The 21,330-nt window shown below is 44.8% G+C and overlaps 1 protein-coding gene across 2 annotated transcripts in view; it reads right to left on the bottom strand.

Moving 5' to 3' along the window:
* The window catches only part of EEIG2 (EEIG family member 2), an 85,791-nt gene that overhangs the window by 22,287 nt on the left and 42,174 nt on the right, over positions 1-21,330 (bottom strand). For both annotated transcript variants that reach the window (XM_061633880.1, XM_061633881.1), the window contains exon 7: positions 14,673-14,768. In XM_061633880.1, the coding sequence (XP_061489864.1) occupies positions 14,673-14,768 (96 nt within the window). The remainder of the gene's footprint in view (positions 1-14,672; positions 14,769-21,330) is intronic.

Here is a 21,330-nt window from a genome sequence, read left to right as displayed (position 1 = left end):
TTAACATCATTGGAATCTTTAACTAAGAGTCACTGTGCAATATGGCAAAAACTTTTTCTAAGAAGGGGAATTAATAATGAGACAATATGCCAGAGTTTAGGATAAGTGAATATGTGATTTGTTGCAAAAACAGTTTGAATAAGAACACAAGTGTTCAGACTGGACCAGCATTTATTTATTTATTATTTGATTTATATCCTGCCCTTCCTCCCGGCAGGAGCCCAGGGCGGCAAACAAAAGCACTAAAAACTTTAAAACATCATAAAAACAAACTTTAAAACACATTAAAAAAAATCTTTAAAAATATTTCTTAAAAAAGCTTTACTGAGTTAAATCTATAATTAAACAGGTAAATTCAGCTGGGGGTGGGGAGAGAGAGAGAGAAAGAAAGAGAATTAGAGAAGGAAAGGAGGCCAAAACCCAGGTACTACCTGTTCAAAGGCAAAAGCGGGAGAAAGGCTCTACTGTGAATCTGGAGGTTATCCTTTGCACCGAAGCACTAGGGTTGCATAGGAGGTTCCCACCATTTATTTATTTATTTATTATACTTGCATACTGCCCCATAGTCGAAGCTCTCTGGGCGGTTTACAGTAACTAAAAACAAATACAATTTAAAATACATCTTTTAAAAAACAATTTAAAAATTTAAAACAATATAAAACGCATGCTAAAATGCCTGGGAGAAGAGGAAAGTCTTGACCTGGCACCGAAAAGATAACAGTGTTGGCACCAGGTGCACCTCGTCAGAAAAATCATTCAATAATTTAGGGGCCACCACTGAGAAGGCCCTCTCCCTTGTTGCCGTTCTCCGAGCTTCCCTCCGAGTAGGCACCTGGAGGAGGGCCTTTGATCTTGAACGTAGTGTACGGGTGGGTTCGTATCAGGAGAGTCGTTCCATCAGGTATTGTGGTCCTAAGCCGTGTAAGGCTTTATAGGTCAAAACCAGCACCTTGAATCGAGCTCGGAAACATAAAGGCAGCCAGTGCAAGTGGGCCAGAATCGGTTTTATATGTTCAGACCGTCTGGTCCCTGTTACCAATCTGGCCGCTGCACTTTGCACAAGCTGCAGTTTCTGAACCGTCTTCAAAGGCAGCCCCACGTAGAGTGCATTGCAGTAATCTAATTTAGAGGTTACCAGAGCATGGACAACTGAAGCCAGGTTATCCCTGTCCAGATAGGGACGTAGTTGGGCCACCAACCGAAGTTGGTAGAAGGCACTTCGTGCCACTGAGGCTACCTGAGCCTCAAGTGACAGAGATGGTTATAGGAGAACCCCCAAGCTACAAACCTGCTCCTTTAGGGGGAGTACAACCCCATCCAGGACAGGTTGGACATCCACCATCCGGTCAGAAGAACCACCCACTAACAGCATCTCAGTCTTGTCTGGATTGAGCCTGTTTATTAGCCCTCATCCAGTCCATTGTTGCAGCCAGGCACCGGTTCAGCACATTTAGAGTCTCACATGAAGAAGATGAAAAGGAGAAATAGAGCTGCGTGTCATCAGCATACTGATGGCAATGCACTCCAAAGCTCTGGATGACCACACCCAACGGTTTCATGTAAATGTTGAACAGCATGGGGGACAGAACTGACCCCTGCGGAACCCCATACTGGAGAGTCCAGGGTGCCGAGCAATGTTCCCCAAGCACCACCTTCTGGAGGTGACCTGCCAAGTAGGAGCGGAACCACTGCAATGCAGTACCTCCCACTCCCAACTCAGCCAGTCTCCCCAGAAGGATACCATGGTTGATGGTATCAAAAGCCACTGAGAGATCAAGGAGAATCAACAGAGTCACACTCCCCCTGTCTCTCTCTCGACAAAGGTCATCATACAGGGTGACTGTGATGTTCCTGCTTATATTGTAAATATGGTAAGTGCTGGTTATATAGAAGACATATGGTAAGTGGAGTGAAAGAGTAGGGGGAGTACATGAGCAGTAGAATTCTGGATGATTGGCTGAGCATTTGAATGGCTGGGAGTATAAATGGAAGAATGACAGTTGAATCAGGGGGTGGATGTTGGAGGTTGAGAGAGGTGAAAGAGAGGTTTTGGTGGTGTTTGGAGGTTGTTGTTGAGAGCGAGTCGGAGTTCTGGGGCAATTAATGAGAAGTAAAGTACATGTCAGAACATATATGAAACCATAAGCTTGTCAACAAAGTAATTAAGTAATCTTGTTATTTTTAGTGTTCAATAAATATTTCTTGGTTTACAAAAAGCCTGATTCTTCAGCTGGGATACACAATCCAGGGGGGATGGCAGAGTAACCAAGGCTGAACAGTAATTGTATCGAATGGTGGCAGCAGCGGAGGAAAAGATATTGTATCCAGTACCACAGAGAAACCCAGGGCTGTAAGCTTCAGTGCAAGAGGCTGCAGGGGGGGTTGGGAATTACCTATACCCATAGACACAAGGTATCGAGATAGCCCGGCAGAGACTAAGTAACAGTCTAAAGGTTATAAGAGATACAGAGTGTTGGGTAGTAAGGCCTAGCAGGGGGATCTTCTGAGAACTGTGCTAGAGCTGTAAAGGGTAAGAAGAAAACCTGACGTTCCTGTCTGCTGGTAGCCACAAGTGAGAGCTTCACAGGTGGTGCAGGGGAAGGACGTCACAGCGATCAAGGCTGTTTCTGTGCCAAAATCAGGCCTGAAACCCGACTGAAATGGATCCAGATAATCAGGCTCATCCAAGAGTGTCTGGAGCTGGCCCGCAACCACTCGTTCAAGGACCTTGCTCAGGAATGGAACATTTGCTACCAGCCTATAGTTATTAAGATTTTCTGGGTTTCGTCAGGAGTGGTCTCACTACCGCCTCTTTCAGGCAGCCAGGGACCACCCCGTCTCGCAGAGAGGCATTAATCACCTCCCTGGCCCAGCCGGTTGTTCCATCCCTGCTAGCTTTTATTAGCCAAGAAGGGCAAGGATCCAGCACAGAAGTGGTTGCACGAACCTGTCCAAGCACCTTGTCAATGTCCTCGAGCTGCACCAACTGAAACTCATCCAAGAAATTGGGACAAGGCTGTGCTCTGGATACCTCGCTTGATTCACCTGCTATAACACTGGAGTCTAAGTCCTGGCAGATGCTAAAGATTTTATCCTGGAAGTGCTTAGCAAATTCATTACAGCAGGCCTCAGATGGTTCTACCTTGTCCCTGGGGCCTGAGTGTAATAGCCCCCAGACAATTCTGAAGAGCTCCGCTGGGCGGCAGATTGATGATTTGATAGTGGCAGCAAAATATTGTTTTTTTGCTGCCCTTACTGCCCCTAAATACAACTTACCATAGGCACTTACCAGTGTATAATTGCATCCACTAGGAGTTTGTCTCCATCTGCACTCAAGACGTCTCCTATATTGTTTCATTGCTCTCAACTCTGGGGTATACCATGGAGCCATACAAGCTCTACACAGGAGAGGGCGCTCAGGAGCAATCATGTCAACCTCCTGGGTCATTTCTGTATTCCACAGCTCAACCAGGGTTTTGACAGGAGCACCAGCCCTATCAGCTGGAAAACTCCCCAGAGCCCTTTGGAAACCATCCGGATCCATTAGTCTCTGGGGGCGGACCAACTTAATAGGTCCCCCACCCTTGCAGAGGGGAAAAGCCACTGTAAGTCTAAACTTCAGCAAGCAGTGATCTGTCCATGACAGAGGGACTGATGTAAGGCCCCCCACATTCAGATCACCAACTCCATGTCCAGTTGCAAAAACCAAATCTAGAGTATGCCCTGCTACATGTGTTGGGCCAATGGCATATTGGGACAGTCCCATGGTTGTAATGGAGACCATGAAATCCTGAGCCGCCCAGGATAAGGTGGCCTCGGCATGGATGTTGACATCCCCCAGAACCAACAATCTGGGGGATCTCAACAGTACACCCAAGACCACCTCCGTCAGCTCAGCTAGGGAGTCTGTTGGGCAGTGGGGTGGGCGGTACACCAACAGAATCCCCAGTCTGTCCTTCTGACCCAACATAAGGTGCAAACACTCCACACCAGTAGTCACATGGACAGGGTGCTTGCAGAGGGAGATGGAACTCCTATAGACCACAGCAACCCCCCTCCCCAACCCTCAGGTCTACCCTGATGCTGGACCAGGTACCCTGGCGGGCATAGCTGGGAGAGACTAACTCCTCCCTGCTCACCCACCCAGGTCTCGGTTATACATACCAGATCGGCTGCCTCATCCACAATTAAATCATGAATGAGGGAGACCTTATTATGCACCGATCTGGTGTTTAGGAGCAGCATCCAGAGGCCTGAGAGCTGGCTGATAGGGCATCCAACAAACCTGCGGGTGTGGGGAGGACCGGAACAAGGCACAGTCGTTAACTGCCTGGGCTGCGTTCCCCTTACCTGGCAAGTCCTCCTCACAACACCATATCTCCCTCTACCCATCACTACGCTAATCGGGGGCCCCTCAAATTATGATAGCTAATTAACTCTAGCTTTTAGATAACAATCTACATACTGTTTTCTATGAGTCATTGCAAAAAAAATTTTTATCATTAATTTTATTCAAATTTTCAAACAAAACAAAAAAGAAACAAATTAAACAATAAAATAAAATGTTGACTTCCGATTTGTCGCAGATCAATTATAGGTCTATGATATATAGCAAACCTGTCTCTTAATATATTACAAAATCACTTTCCTCCAGTAGTTATCTTAATTAATCATCAAATCTCATTAACATCACTTTATTCTTTCCGCAAAAAGTCAAAGAGAGGTTTCCACTCCTTCAGAAATATATCCCTCGATTTTTCTTCAAATAAACATGTCAATTAATCCATCTCATCAAGTCTACTAGGACCAGTAATTTCAATAGCCATTTTTCCATTATCAGTGTTAATTCCATCTTCCAACTTCCATCCTTGCACCCATAATAATCTTGCTGTCATAGTCATAGTCATATAGTAAGAGTCTGATGGGAATTTCCTTCATCACAAATAGTTCCTTGCCATCAATTCTGAATGTGTTGCTGAAATATTGTTGTAAAGTCATATCTCTGTTCTTTTTTACGAAATGCACTAGCACATCTCTTGAGAGTTTTTCCATTGTCACATATCTGGAATTAATTCTATAAATTTTCTCTATTTCAAGTTCCATCAAATCATTCCAGTCCAGAAATTCCATCGAAACATTGATAGCTTTATCTCTGATATCTTCATCAATTTCTCCAGGGACAACGCCGAATTCCAAACAGTAATCTTTATCTCCAGGATCCACAAACTCCAAATATTTTTCCAGTTCCACACTTGATATATCTGTTCCAATCTCCAGGACTTGCATCCTCCCTTCAATTTTTGCCATAAAGTCCAAATCTTTTTCCAATTCCACATTTGATATATCTGATCCAATCTCCAGAATTTGCTCCTCCCTTTAATTTCTTTTTCATATTCTATTGCTTGTCCATCTGCTTCTTTTCTCATATAATCCTTTATTTCTTTCACTTTACCAAATTCAGTTGCCATCTCTTGTCTACTCTGTCCCAGTTCTTGTTTCGTTATCTTAATCTCATCCATTATCTTCTGAAACATATCCAGAGGGGAAAACCCTTCCAGGGGTACATCCAGGGTCTCTGCCACTTCTTTGATTGTCATTCTTAAAGCCGGGAAAAAAAACCTTCAAATTTCCAATATAGCCACAATTCCCAAGCAAAGAGTAATTTGCTTCTTTTTCCAGCAATAAGGGAGTTAATATTCCAGGCCTGTTGACAGCACAGTTCTTATCTCCCGCACGTCCAAGAATGCAAAACAAATTTGGTTCACAGCGCCGAACAATTAGTAACATACACGAACAGCAGATTCGTCTAAAGAAAGTAGTCCAAGAAAAAGTAGTCCCAGACATATATCAATCAAATAATCATCTAAATCAGATTTTCTCTTCGGGTAAGTTGCCCCTCATCCGTTTTAATCTTTATAGTTTCCAAATTCAGGCCTGCTTTTTGCCATAAAAAATAAGACAAGCTTTTTAAATTTTCTTTCCTCCTCCTTAATTCCTTGTATAAAAGAGAGAAGTGTAACTCACCCAGGTATCTTAATTGCTGATTCTTAAACAAATCTCTTTTACTGTAGTAATTTAAGCCAAATGATAAGATTAGACAGAAGAAAGCTCGCCCGTTGTGGATCGTTTAAAAGAAAAAATGTCTCGCTTTTTTTCAGCCCAGCTTGCTGGAAGTCCTAACTCCGTCCTCGGCTGCTAGGTATGCCTTCCTTTCCCAGGGAATTCCTGATCAATTCCAGCCACCGACAGCCCAACCAAGTTTCTGTGGATAATCTATTCGGTTCACCCTTGCCTGGGAGAACATTTACACCAGTCAAAGTTCCCTTTTGACTGATTTTAAACTGAAAAAAGCTTCCTCTGAGACAGAGCTCATCTCAGAGGCAGCCACAGGTGGAGCAATCTTCCAGGAAGTCCCGAGTCATTGCAAAATTGAATAGAAAAATAGTAAAAACAGAGGAACGGAGAACAAAGGAAGGAATCTGGGGAAAAGAAAAGGCCACTTTTTATGTACATCCTTTGGACTGAGGTTCCTAACCTTAATGGGTTCCTGATCTAGGCTTAGTTGCTATGCTAGGTTAGATCCAATCTTAGCCATACTTAGAAAAGACCCGTTGGAATTAATGGGATTCATTTAAGTCCCACTGATTTTGGTGGTTCTATTCTGAGTAAGTCTGTATCCAATCCAATATTTGTGTGTGTGTGTGTGTATGCACACATAATTGTGATTAACAAAACGTTTCAGCTTCCACCTCCATCAGCTGTTAGCATAGAAATGCTGTTACCAAGGTGGCAGTTGTAGAGCTTTGAGGATGGAATGCTCAGAAAGGCTTCATTTGTAGAAGCTATAGTGCCTTGCAAAAGTAATCAGACCCCCAACCAATGCTCTCATATCACTGAATTACAAATGGTACATTGTAATTTCGTTCTGTATGATATTTTATTTTGAAGCACTGAAACCCAAAATCAATTATTGTAAGGTGACATTGGTTTTATGTTGGGAAATGTTTGAAAGAAACATCAAAAACTGAAACATGTTGCTTGCGTAAGTATTCAACCCCTATACTGTGGAAGCTCCCGGTTTACACAGATGAAAAAAATTGCCCTATCGAGGACACAGTTACCTTACCACTGGCTCCACCTGTGAACCATTCAAGTTGCTATCACATTGTCAGGATAAAAACCCCATTGTTGAAGGATCATTGGTCAGGCTGTGGATCTGAAGGAAAATGAAGACCAAAGAGCATTCTACAGAAGTGAGAGATAATGTAATACAAATGCATAGATTAGGAAAAGGGTACAAAATAATATCCAAGTGTTTGGATATCCCAGTGAGCACAGTTGGATCAATAATCAGGAAGTGGACGCTGCATCACACCACCCAGGCACTGCCAAGAAAAGGTTGTTCCTCAAAACGCAGCGCTCGAACAAGGAGACTTGTGAGAGAAGCCACAGAGAGGCCAACAATCACTTTGAAGGAGCTACAGAGTTCCGTGGCTGGAAGTGGAGTAATGGTGCACTAGTCAACCATATCAAGAGGTCTGCATACTGGCCTGTATGGGGGGGTGGCAAGAAAGAAGCCGTTACTCAAAAAGTACCATCTGAAATCACGTCTGGAGTTTGCCAGGAAGCATGAGAGTGTCCCAGCTGCGATGTGGGAAAAGGTTTTGTGGTCAGATGAGACCAAGATAGAGTTTTTGGCCAAAACTCAAAGTGCTATGTGTGCGCAAACCTAACACTGTCCATGCCTCAAGACACACCATCCCTACAGAGAAGTATGGTGGTGGCAGCATCATGCTGTGGTGATGCTTCTCATCAGCAGGGACTGGGCATCTTGTTAAAATTGAAGGAAGAATGGATGGAGCAAAATACAGGGAGATACTACAAGTCCACTAAAAAGCTGAAGCTTGGGAGGATATTCACTTTTCAGCAGGAATATGATCCCAAGCACAAGGCCAAAGCAACATTGGAGTGGCACAAGAACAAGAAGGTGAACGTCCTACAGCAGCCCAGTCAGTCCTGGTCTCAATCCCATTGAGAATCTGTGGCAGTCTTTGAAAATGGCGGTCCACAAGCGACGTCCAACCAACCTGAATGACCTGGAGCAAATCTGTCAAGAAGAATAGGCTAAAAGCCCCCCCAACACTATGTGCAAAGCTGGTACATACCTACCCCAAAAGACTTAAAGCTGTTATTGCAGCGAAAGGTGGCTCTACCAAATATTAACATGTGGGGGTTGAATACTGATGCAAGCAACATGATTCAGTTTTTTATGTTTCTTGCAAACATTTCCTAACATAAAACCAATGTTACCGTACAATAATTGATTTTGAGTTTCAGTGTTTCAAAATAAGATATACAGAACAAAATTACAATGTACCATCTGTAATTCAGTAATATGAGAACATTTGTCAGGGGTCCGATTACTTTTGCAAGGCACTGTAAGTCATGTTTGTACTGTTCTCCAGGTTAAGGCCATGTGGTGCCAATGTGTCCAGATAGTATATCCAAATGCTCTCCTCCTTAGTCAATGCTGCTGGATCTGTTGACATCTCTACAGCTGTTATAGAAAGGTACAACAGGCTGTGGCCCTCAGTGTTTTCATCTCCATGAGGTACACACAGGTGATACAGCGTTTGGAGTGACAGGGATGAGATTCAAGGTTGCTGATAGGTGACTTAAGCACAGCTAATAGTCTGTGTAAATTAGGAGGCTGGTGAAATGCCACAACAGGAGGCTTGTGGATGGCTCTAGCAAGATATTCAGCATTTGCTAGCAATGGGTAGCTCTTCCCGAGTGTTCAGTGATAGTTGGGAGATTCTGGATGGAAATGTATCACAATTGGAATCCAATGTTCTTTGTAACCTCATTCTGTTGGAAGAGGTTTTCTCCGGACAGAATGAAAGCTGGGTGATATGTGGAGGATATTGTTGGTCAGTGACGCAGGCTGTGAGACTCACAGACAAGGTTTTTAGCAGAGAGAGAGAAACCTGAAGCAGAAGGGTTAAGCTGTGAGAACAGAGTTCCAGACAATCAAGGTCAGTGGCTGACTGAGAGTGTGATAAGGTGGGAACTGGCAGGAACTCAGAGTGGGGGAAGAAATGTCAATGGAGAGAGATGTGTCTAATGTCTTTGCCTAGTAAAGACTCTTACAAGAAACTTGCCTGGCCTGTCTTATTCCTGTTCTAAATGGCTCTTGAATTCAAACCACGTCTGACCCACACACGCACTCACCAACAGGGGTTATGGGCCCAGCTTATCAGGCGTGGTAGCGGGTTCGAGAGCCGGTGAAGTGGCGTTGTTGCAGAGAGAAACAAAGCGCAAGTAAGAGGCAAGTAAGAGTGGGCAACATGGCTGTAAATCTATTATCCGGGATGCCGATGGAGAGGCTGAATGCTGTAAATTACTCCAGCTGGAAGTGGAGGATGAGAGCAGTTCTGATTAAAGAGGATTTGAATGATGTCGTGGAAAATCCCCCTCCGGCAGCTCCTTCAGCAGCGTGGCTGAAGAAAGACGAGAAAGCGAAGGCTTTTATTACTCTGGGGCTATCAGATTCACAACTGTTGCTGGTGAGTAATGAGCCGACAGCTAATCAGATGTGGGAAAAGTTAAGAGCTGCGCATGTACAGCAAACTGCGGGAAGCAGGCTGTGTTTAGCACGGAAGCTATATCAGATGCGTTTTACAGATGAAGTGACTATGGAAGAGCATTTGGCTGAATTTCGTAGATTAAATGCTGAGCTCCAAGATCGAGGCGTTCATCATAATGACTTACAGATGGTTTATCTCCTGTTATCTTCATTTGATCAAAAATGGGACGTGCTGGTCTCTGGTCTGGAAAGTCAACCTGACGGGAATCTAACTTTGGACTTTGTGGAACAGAAACTTCAACAAGAGTGGAATAGGAGACAAGAGAATAAGAAAATAGCATTAAAAGAGGCTGAGACTGTGTCTGTACAATACCGAAATCAAAGAAGCAGGGAAGAGACTAAAACATGTTATTTTTGTGGATCACGTGGGCATATACAGAGACAATGTTTAAAGAAGAGGAATAACAGAAACTTTGAAAGTCAAAGAGCAAGCGTGAACTTTGTTTCTAAGGAGAGCAATAAACTCATTAACTCTAAATGGCTTCTTGACAGTGGAGCGTCTAATTGCCTAATCACAGACTCTAGTTTATTTTACACTTCAAAGCCGACGCAGGAGAAGCTTTATCTGGCTGATGGATCGACTCAGGACGCGACTGCGAGAGGAACGCTGAAGATGGGTAATTTGGGAATTTTGACAGATGTATTATTGATTTCTGGTTTAAAATATAACATTCTATCAGTGAGAAAATTGGCTCAAATAGGTTGTAAAGTTACATTTGAAGGGGATAGATGTTTTGTGAGAAAAGATGGTGAAATATGCATGCAAGGGAAATTACAGAACAAAATGTTTATGGTTGAGTGCAAGCTTGATAAAGACATGTGTGCTTGGATAGCAGTAAATAAAGAGAAACATGATAATTGTGTCCATGAATGGCACAGAAAGCTGGCACACGCCCATTTCCAAAAGATACAAAACACCCCAAAACATAGTCAAGATTTGAAGTTAAAACACTGTGAGCATGTGGATGAGTGTGAGGTATGCTATAAAACAAAAATGACTGTGAATCCAGTAAATAAGAGCTGTGAAAGCACGACGACTGAACCATATCAGCTCATACATGTGGATTTAGCTGGACCTTTTCAGTGCTCAAAAGGTGGAGCAAGGTTTTATTTAGTGATTGTGGATGATTTCTCCAGATTTACACGTGTTCTTATTGAAAAAGAAAAGTGATGCAGAAGAGAAATTAAAGGCATTCATACAGAGAACAGAAACACAACATGGGGTTGTTATCAAGAATATCAGATCAGATAGAGGTGGTGAATTTACCAGTAATTCATTTCAAACATATTTGGAAAAGAAGGGGATAATTCAGAGTCTCACTGCTCCCTTCAGCCCATCCTCCAACGGAACGGCAGAGAGGAGGAACCGGTCATTGCAGGATTCAATGAGAGCAATGCTAGCAGATGCAGACATGAATAACTCTTATTGGGGTGAATGTATTCTGTACACTGTTTATATTCAGAACCGCCTAATGCACAGAATAGGCATGTCTCCCTATGAGAAACTGACTGGAAGAAAACCCAGAGTGAAACACATAGAACGTTTTGGGGCAAAATGCTGGGTACATGTTGCAAAACAGTCAAGAGAGCAGGCAGGACGCATTTTTGGATTTCAGAATTCATATTACAGAGTTTGGTTGCCTGAGAAACAACAAGTAGTGTTAAGCAGAAACATAAAAGTGATAGATAAACCTTGGAGAGACAGTCAAACAGTGATCTTAGAGAGTGAAAGCAAACAGGAAGCTGCAGATGTTCCTTTTGGACAGCAAATTCCATTAAAAACTGCATTAAAAGATTTAATTCATAGTGGCAAACGTACTGTTAAAAGACTGAGAAGTGAAGACATAACAACACATGATACAGAAATGCCAAGTACTAGTGGTGCTGGTCCAAGTAAAATTGAAAGTGAAGAAGAAATGGAAATAGATAATGTCAGGAAATCAGAGAGAAAAACGAAAGGTCAACCTCCTCAGAGATTTGCATTTAATATTACACAACAGAATAATGAAACAGATGAAATTCCAGTAGAATGGGAAAAAGAGGGACCAATAGATAAAGAAACAATGGATCTAATGTGGAAGTTCTGTGTTGAAGAATGAAATAAATGTATCATCAAATAAAAGTGAACAAACATGAATCTGTGAAACTTGTGTAAATAAAGAATAAAGAGAAACTGAACTGAACTGAAACTGTAAATAGAAACTATAAGAACACAAACCATGTACTGAAATGTATTGTAATGAAAAGTTAATGTTGTAAAAAAAAATGTAATAATTGTAATATGAAGTTTTGTAGTCTGTAAGTCTCAGGTGGGGGCTGTTGGTCAGTGACGCAGGCTGTGAGACTCACAGACAAGGTTTTTAGCAGAGAGAGAGAAACCTGAAGCAGAAGGGTTAAGCTGTGAGAACAGAGTTCCAGACAATCAAGGTCAGTGGCTGACTGAGAGTGTGATAAGGTGGGAACTGGCAGGAATTCAGAGTGGGGGAAGAAATGTCAATGGAGAGAGATGTGTCTAATGTCTTTGCCTAGTAAAGACTCTTACAAGAAACTTGCCTGGCCTGTCTTATTCCTGTTCTAAACGGCTCTTGAATTCAAACCACGTCTGACCCACACACGCACTCACCAACAGATATCCTCTCAGAAGAAGGTGTTCTTTAAGTTCATTGATCCTTCTCTGGTATTTATCTTCATTGTTGCAAATATATTTGATTCTCAGAGCTAAGCTATACACAGTGTTTTTCTTTTTATGGCAGGATTTCCAGTTTAGATAGGTGTGGGCATCAGTGGGTTTGCTGTAGAGATCAGTGGCTATTTTGTTGTTTTCAATTGTGAGAAGGGCCATCAAGAAAAGGGATGTATGGATTAATAGATGGATGGATAGTTGATGTAATTTTTAAATTGTTCTAAGCTCTCTTTACCGTTTGTCCAGACCATAAAGAGGTCATCAGTGTATTGCCACCATATAAGTGGTTTGTTAATGGCCTTTCTGAGGTTCTCTTATTCCAGTTTACCCATAAATAGATTTGCATATGATGGAACCATACAATACCCCATAGCTGTGCCTTGTAGTTGCAGATAGTGTTCTCCATTGAATATAAAGTTGTTGCAAGTCAGGACTAGTGTAGCTAAAGTTGTGATAACCTCTGTTGGAGGATTGTTAGCATTTCTGGTGTTAAGGAATTCATTTAAAGCCTGAATCCCATAATGATGTGGTATATTGGTGTAAAGAGACGTGACATCTAAAGTAGCTAGTATAGCATTGTTGTGGAATTCATACTGCTTGTTTAAAGACTCAATTTTAAGAAGTCATTGGTGTCTTTGATATATGGTGGGAGGTTTTGCACCATGTTTTGTAAATTTAAGTCAATGTAGAGAAATCCTTTCAGTAGCTGTGTTGTTATGAGACAACTGGGCGATCAAGATTGTTGGCTTTGTGGATTTTAGGCAGGATTTGGATTAACAAGGATATCAGCAATCTCCTCTTTAAGAAGTTTCCTACTTGTAAGGTTTTGTATAGTTGTAATGATATTGAGTACTGAGACCTGTGGGGATGTCTTTGTCAAGAAGTCTAAATGTTCTTTCATCCTTTAGTTGTCTTTGACCTTCTGTTATGTAGTCTGCAGTGTTAAGTATCATGACAGCACCACCCTTATCTGCAAGTTTAATGACAACATCCCTTCTTATCTGAAGGTTCCTTAGGGCTATTCTTTCTTCTTTTGAAAGGTTGGCATGAGTAGGAATTGGTGTGTGGTTGTTAATTACTCTGTTTATTGATCAGAGAAAGGTTTCTAGGACTGGATTCCTGTTAATGTTGGGTTTCCAAATTTTAGTGGCGAAACTGTAGCAGAGGATCTCTATTGTAGATGTCTACATTCTTAAAGTCATCATAAAAAAATCCAGCCAATTTGCATCTCCTTTCAAATGCTCTGATGTGACATTTCATTTGTGCTATATTGTGCTTTCTAGGGGTTGGGCAGAAGTTGAGGCCTTTGGATAGAAGCCTAATTTCATTAGGTGACATTTTGCCTGCAGTGAGATCTGTTATTGTTGTGTAGTCATTTCTGCAAGTATGTCAGGTGGTCTTGTTGGAGTAGATCTTTTGAATCTCCTGTTTTTCTTTTTCTTATTAGCTTTTACTCTTGTAGCAGAGAAAAATATTTCTTCATAAATAGAAACCTCTGTTATTAAATTGGATGGAATAAGGGGAAGATGATATCTTAGAATATCCCTTGGGAACATGACCACGTTAAAGGAGGACAGCCAGTACATACTACTGGACAGCCAGCAGTATACCTCTCCCAAGCAAACCAGAGATTTTAGAGCCAACGTGCTTAAAGAAATACTTAAAATGGCAATGTAATTTATCCTCTTTATAACAGTTCTACATTACTACTCTAGATAATCCTCCCTAATCACTCCTACTGACTTTTCTAACTAACTTAACTGCCTTGGAAGCTCTTCACCAATCTCCTATGGCACAAATAGTGCCCTTCTCACCAGTCACTGATGACACTTCCTGATGACTCAACGGTGTTGGCCAACATTAAACCACAACAACAATTTGCTTTAAAAGCTTGTTTCACTTCTATTTTGCTACTCCTATTACAAATTAGTGGCTGACTTTTCCTTTTAACTGGCATCAATCCTGTTCTTTTAAACAGTACCATGACAAAATGAAATTCAACAGATAAAGCTTTTCCTGCAATGGATATTTGGTGGGAAGTGTCAGTTGATTAATTTCATGCTGCTGCCCAAAACACAAGAGCAGGGCCTTTAAAGAAATGCCAATCCTTTAGACAATTTTTATCAGTCATATGAACAGTGTGCTTTTAAAAAGGTTTCCACATAAAAGTCTCACTCAAAACTGTAATTTTCCATTAAAAAGATGTGCGCAAACTAAGATGTTTCCCTGTTCTTATGCATATTGTTTTTAAATCTATCCAGCTTTTTTAAAAGCAGATAATTCATTTTACATCTTTTTGCTATAATTATTGGAAGTAACAGTTCACATCAATAAATCTCCTACCTGAAACTTTTGACTGCTGGCTTGCATAGCTGGAGGTTCTAGAATGCCCACATGCTCCAAGTTCGTCTGAGACAGAAGTGCTCTTGGTTGCAAGATCTGCAAAAAATGAAGATCAAGCAACAGTGCTTCCAAATTACTTCCTCAGATTAATATCTTACATTAAATTATGATAATCTGATTAAAATATACACATTCTTCAGTGGGTAGTTTTCCACAGGTAGCCTGCCATCAGATTGGGTAGTACTGCCATCTAGCGTCCGAAGGCAAGAATGCACTAGAGTTAAAACCTGGGGCTCGAGCCCCTCCCACTCCAGTCTTCATTCTTGCCTTCGTCCGAGGCAGATCGGAATTTAGACAGAGCGTAGCTAAGTCTTTATTTTCAACTCTCTTCCTTATCGCTTTACCTCTTTATTTCTTTGGGGTTTCCCCTGAGGTTCCACCAGCAGCAGCTGCTGCTTTCCCGTTTAGCGGGGGCTCCACGGCTGTGGTCCCCCCCTCCCTTTTTTCTGTTTGTTATTCAGCCTTCTGAGGCTCCACCAGCAGCGGCTGCTGCTTTCCCGTTTAGCGGGGGCTCCGCAGCTGTGGTCCCCTCCCTCCTTTTTTTCCATTTGTTATTCAACCTTCTGAGCCTCCAACAGCAGCGGCTGCTGCTCTCTCGTTTTTGCGGGGGCTCCGCGGCTGCGGTCCCCTCCCTCATTTTTTCCGTTTCTAATTCAGTCTTCTGAGGTTCCAACAGCAGCGGTTGCTGTTTTATCGTCTAGCGGGGGCTCCGCGGCTGCGGTCTCCCCCCTCCTTATTTCCGTCTGTAATTCAGCCTCTACATAGGGAAGCTTGCGGCAGTAGCTCCCTCGTAGACACCCCGCCCGTTTCCTCCCTCAGGGATTACTGAAGCCTCTTGTAGCACTCCCGTTTTCCCGCCAACCCCGATATCGCGGCCGCCATTGTTACTTATTTATTCAATTCTTTTACAGAGGCCCCTCAGCCCGGCTGTTCATTCAGCCCGGCTTGGGCTTAATTAGGCTTACTGATATCGCCTCTCTCGCCTGTTTTTTGGCACCCTCCGGTGGCATATCCTTCCAGCTGGCTCCCGGCCGTTTTCAAACCCTTCTAGAGGCTCCGATAGCGCGGCCGCCATTTTGTTTCTTTTTTGCCGCTTTTTTCTTTTCTAATACTTTTCTCACTTGTGGGACTTGTGTAGTCTCCTGTTAACAAACATATACTCACCTAATATATTCACCTAATCAGTATTTCCCTCAGACACATCAAGTAGCCCTGTTGTGGGACTTGTGTAGTCTCCTGTTAACAAACTTATATTCACCTAATCAGTATTTCCTTCAGATACATCAAGTAGCCCTGTTATACCACACCTTCCCCATTGTGTGTGTGTATATTTGTAGGTGCACCTCCAGTAGCCCTGCTATACCACACCTTCCCCATTGTGTGTGTGTATATTTGTAGGTGCACATCCAATTGACTTATGCTCCACCTTCGGCGGCGCATTATTAGTCTGTGCACCTTGGCGGTACCGCACCTTCCCCATTGAGTGCGTGTATCTAGCCCTGGCCACACTGCGATTGTTAAATAAGGCTTATCTTTTCTGGCAGTGTAACTAGCGGTCTCGCACCTTCCCCATTGTGTGCGTGTACATAGCTCATGGCCAAGTTGGCAGTGTAACTAGCGGTCTCGCACCTTCCCCATTTTGTGTGTGGACTTTGCTCGTGACCAAAGTGGCAGCGTAACTAGCGGTCTCGCACCTTCCCCATTGTGTGTGTGTACTTACTTTGGCGCCAACCTTACCCGAGTTGTTATTTTCCTCGTGCTGGGCGTACTTACTCCTGTCATACTGTCTCTAGTCTGTCCTATACTATTTCTACCTTAGCTCTGTTACCGCTCCTTCCCCATTGTGGGCGTTCATTCAGAGATTGACATGGCGGATTTGAACCCTGAGGTGACAATATCCCCTGAAGCAGGCCATCCATCACCACACCAGCCAGCTAAACATAAACACGCCAAGGCAAAAGCAAAGACTAAACACCTGTCTGGTCGCCGGGCGCCCAAGAAGGCACGCTACGTATCACCCTCGCTTCCAGAGAAACCTCACCATGCAGCCGTTCCTGCACTTTTCCAGTCTCCTTCTGAGTCATCAGAGGAAGAGTTTGAAGGATTCCCCAGTCAAGCTCCTCAAACTCCGCCTGGGCAGCCTCAAATTCCTCTTCAGGAACAGGCGCTACCGTCTTCCACTCTCCCAGGGATACAGTTGACCCCTGTCTTCCTGCAACAACTACGAGAGCTGCTGGGGTGCCTATCCCAACCCCAGCCTTCTCTACATTTGTCTTCTCAGCCCGGAACCTCGCGACAGCCCAGCTCTGCGAGACACCCTGGTGACAATACTGATTTATTTTTATTTATTTATTTAATTACATTTCTAGACCGCCCTATAGCAGAAAGCTCTCAGGGCGGTGTACCCGCTACCCTCTCCTAACCCATATGAGGTGGTCAGGGGTAGACTGGACATAGAGCAATCTCAGACTGATGACTACATGAACGTTTTTCAGACTGACCTGGATGAATGGAGTGGGGAATCTGACCAGGAGGAGGAGATCTCCTATCGCCTATTTGACCCGGCGGATTTCTCTCATCTGTCACGTAGAGTCATGGACACTCTTGGCATTCAACCAGAACTTGTACAACCGGTTGTCCCTTCTGTCAAGGGTGCCAGAGTTCTCAAGTCCCCAAGATCAGTGCAGCACTTCATTCCCGTACCAGACCCCATTAAAAAACTGACCAGAGAAGAATGGACCCGTCCCCTTCGTCCACGTCGTTCCTCATCCTTAGCCAACAAACTCTATACCCTTGACCCGGAATTCATGTCCTTTCTGAATGTCCCGGGGGTGGACCAACCTATTTCCAATCTTGTATCCTGGTCTCTCCTCCCAAAGGAAGGCGAATCACTGTTCAAGGACCCCTATGAGAGGAGGCTTGACTTTGTCTTCCGTAAGATCCATGAGGTTTCCGCTCACTCCATCCGGGCCTCTTCTACTGCCTCTATCTTCTCACGGGCTTCCATGATGTGGTTAGAGGATCTCCTTGATGACCCCAACCCGGATCCCACCAAACTAAGGAAATGTATCCTCAAGATACACAAGTCTGCTGCCTTTGTGGCCAACGCCACGTTAGACGCTTCCCATCATGGTGCACGCACCCTTGCGGCCGAAATTGTAGCTCGTCGTACCCTATGGCTCCAACATTGGGATGCCGATTCGACTGCCAGAACCAACTTATCCTTAGCTCCATACTCGGGATCTATGCTCTTCGGAGAGGACGCACTCAAAGCAGTCCTTGTCGACCCCAAGGACAATCGTAAACCTGCACTAGCTACGGCCAAAAGAGACGACCGCAGACCCGTGCGACGGTTTACCCCTTACCGTTCCTTCCAACCCTTTCGGAGAGGACGACCTGGTGGACGAGGACGGGATACCAGGCCTACAAATTTCCATCCCTCCAAGGCACCCTGGCCCAGACAACGCTCACAATACAGGGGCCAATACCAGAGCAGGCAGGCATATGGCAAAGGAACCCGTCAGCACAGGCAGTTCTGACTCCATCCCCATTGGAGGCAGACTCTCCTTCTCCAGCATCTGGCTAAACTTGACAAACATCTCCTGGGTCAGACTTCTCTTCACCCAGGGCTACAATATAGAATTTTGGCGGACACCACCGGACAAATTTTGCATCTCCCCTGTCTCCGGGGCACGCAAAAAGATCATGCAGGACGCCCTACAACATCTACTAGAGATAGCCGCTATAGAGCCTGTTCCTCCATCTGAATGGCTACAAGGCATGTACTCCGTCCTCTTTACGGTTCCCAAGCGAGACTCCTCATGGAGGGCAGTCTTAGACCTCAAGGGCCTCAACCGCTTCGTCAAGTACTGCCACTTCAAGATGGAATCTCTGGCGTCTATTGTAGAGGCTCTACAACAAGGGGACTTTATCGCATCCATCGACCTGAAGGACGCTTACTTACACATCCCAATTTGCCCGGGTCAGACAGTTCCTGAGATTTGCACTAAGCCACCTCCATTTTCAATACCGGGCCCTTCCATTCGGCCTCTCCTCGGCCCCCCGAGTCTTCACCAAAGTGATGGCCACCATGCTGGCGTATCTCCGCCTCCAGGGGGTCCATATTTATGCTTATCTCGACGACCTCCTCCTCCGAGCAGGCTCCCGGGACTTGGCCAACAGGCAGATCCAGTTCACCCTAGAGGCACTACACTCTCACGGCTGGCTGATCAATGCCGAAAAAAGTCATCTACAACCAACTCAGCGCCTCCAGCACTTAGGAGCAATACTGGACACATCCCTAGCCATGTTCTTTCTGTCCCCAGACCGTATTGTTTCCATCACAGCCATGGCAACCTTACTTCTACATCGCCCCACAGCAGATGTCATGTTTCTGGCCCAGTTTCTCGGGGCAATGATCTCCTCCATCCACATCGTTCCGTGGGCCCGACATCATTCCAGACCTTTACAATGGGCTCTCCTACCTTTTCAAGCGGACATCTCCAGGTCCAACCATCGCGTAATTCCGCTGGGCCAATCTCTGAAGCAATCATTCCGCTGGTGGGTATCCACAACTTCCCTCACCAAGGGGACACCGTTTCGGGACCCAACCAGAGTCCTAATCACCACGGATGCCAGTCTGTCCGGCTGGGGAGCCCATTGCAACTCCACCTTTGTCCAAGGCGTGTGGTCAACCCAGGACCTAAGTCACAACATCAACTGGCTGGAGCTCAGAGCTGCTCATCTGGCTCTGAGACACTTCCAGCCACTATTCGCTCTACAACATGTCCTCATTTGGACGGACAATGTTTGCGTGAAATCTCACATCAACAGACAGGGGGGCACAAGGTCCAGGGCTCTGCAGGAGGAAACGACACGAATCTTCGACTGGGCCGAGTTCCACCTCCTGTCATTACGAGCAGAACACCTCAGCGGAACTCTAAACGTTACGGCCGATTGGCTCAGCAGGCAAAAGGTCTATCCGGGAGAATGGAAGCTTCATCCGGCTGTGTTCTCTCTCCTTCATCGGCGGTTCGGCCCTCTCTCGCTGGATCTCTTCGCCTCCAGCCACAACTGCCAACTGCCTCATTACTTCTCAAGGTACCTAGAGCCAATGGCGAAAGCAGTGGATGCTCTGACGACACCATGGCCAGATGGGCTCCTGTATGCCTTCCCGCCTATATCCCTCATAGGCAGGAGATTGACAAAACTCCGACTCGAACGGACACGGATTTTACTCATAGCACCTTATTGGCCTCGCAGACCCTGGTTCTCGGACCTCCTCTCGATGTCAATGGCGGATCCTTGGACCCTCCCAATCAGGCCGGATCTTATCTCCCAAGGTCCAGTTTGGCATCCGGACCTGAACTGGCTCAGCCTGACAGCCTGGCTTTTGAGCGGACACAGTTGAATACTGCTGGTCTTTCTCAAGGGGTCATAAACACTATTTTAACGTCAAGGCGACCGTCAACTACTCAAATCTATCAGAGTACTTGGCGTGCCTTTTCCAGCTGGTGCACTTCTAAAGGTTTTTCAGCACCCCAAGCCACTGTACAGCACGTTCTACAGTTCCTATACAGAGGCATGACATTGGGACTCAGACCGAACACCCTGCGTAGACAGGCCTCCACCATCTCATCAATTCTGTCTGTTTCTTCATCGGCAGCACCCCTGGGCACTCACCCGCTCATCAAACGCTTCTTAAGAGGAGCTCCCCACCTCTCTCCAGCGGTACGTCACCACTTTCCATCCTGGAACCTCTCCAAAGTTTTGCAGGCATTACAGCGACCTCCATTTGAGCCTCTTGCCTCAGTGCCTCTAAGACTGTTGTCTTTTAAAGTCCTTTTCCTTGTGGCTATCACTTCCGCAAGGCGGATTTCGGAGTTACAGGCCTTGTCATCGGCCTGTCATCTCTGCGTATTCCATAAGGACTCTGTAGTCCTGAGGCTGGATCCATCGTTCTGTCCTAAGGTCAACTCAATCTTCCACAGTAGCCAGGACATTGTACTTCCATCCTTTTGTCCAAAGCCGGTCCATCCCCTCGAAAAGGCCTGGCATTCGCTGGATGTTAGGAGAGCGCTCAAAGTTTACCTCTCTCGCACCCAGGACATTCGACAGACAGACGCATTATTTGTATCCTTCCATCCGAGATCTTTGGGAAAAAAGGTGTCCAAATCCACTTTGTCCTGTTGGCTTCGAGCCTGTATTTCTCTTGCATATCAGTCACTTAATTTGCCAGTGCCGTCTAATATCACGGCTCATTCGACCAGGTCTGCTGCCACTACGGCGGCTTTCCTAACTAATGCTCCTCTTACAGACATATGCAGGGCGGCGGTATGGGCTACCCCTAACTCCTTTGTGAAGCATTATAAGATTGATCGCTATGCTTCAGCTGACGCCTCTTTCGGGAGACGTGTCCTGCAACACGTTATTTCTGATTTGTAACTCCCTAGGAATCCCTCCCTATTAGGGGGCTACGTTGGTACATCCCAATCTGATGGCAGGCTACCTGTGGAAAATGGTCCCTTGGACCCACCTGAAGGGTGATTTTCACAGGTACGCCTGTATATAGTTCAACCTATATGTTTCGTGCTCTGTC

Source organism: Rhineura floridana, chromosome 6 (assembly GCF_030035675.1).
Source record: "Rhineura floridana isolate rRhiFlo1 chromosome 6, rRhiFlo1.hap2, whole genome shotgun sequence".
Classification (NCBI taxonomy): domain Eukaryota; kingdom Metazoa; phylum Chordata; class Lepidosauria; order Squamata; family Rhineuridae; genus Rhineura; species Rhineura floridana.
Note: the sequence above shows the minus strand (reverse complement) of the source record. Positions and strands in the feature narration are given on the sequence as shown.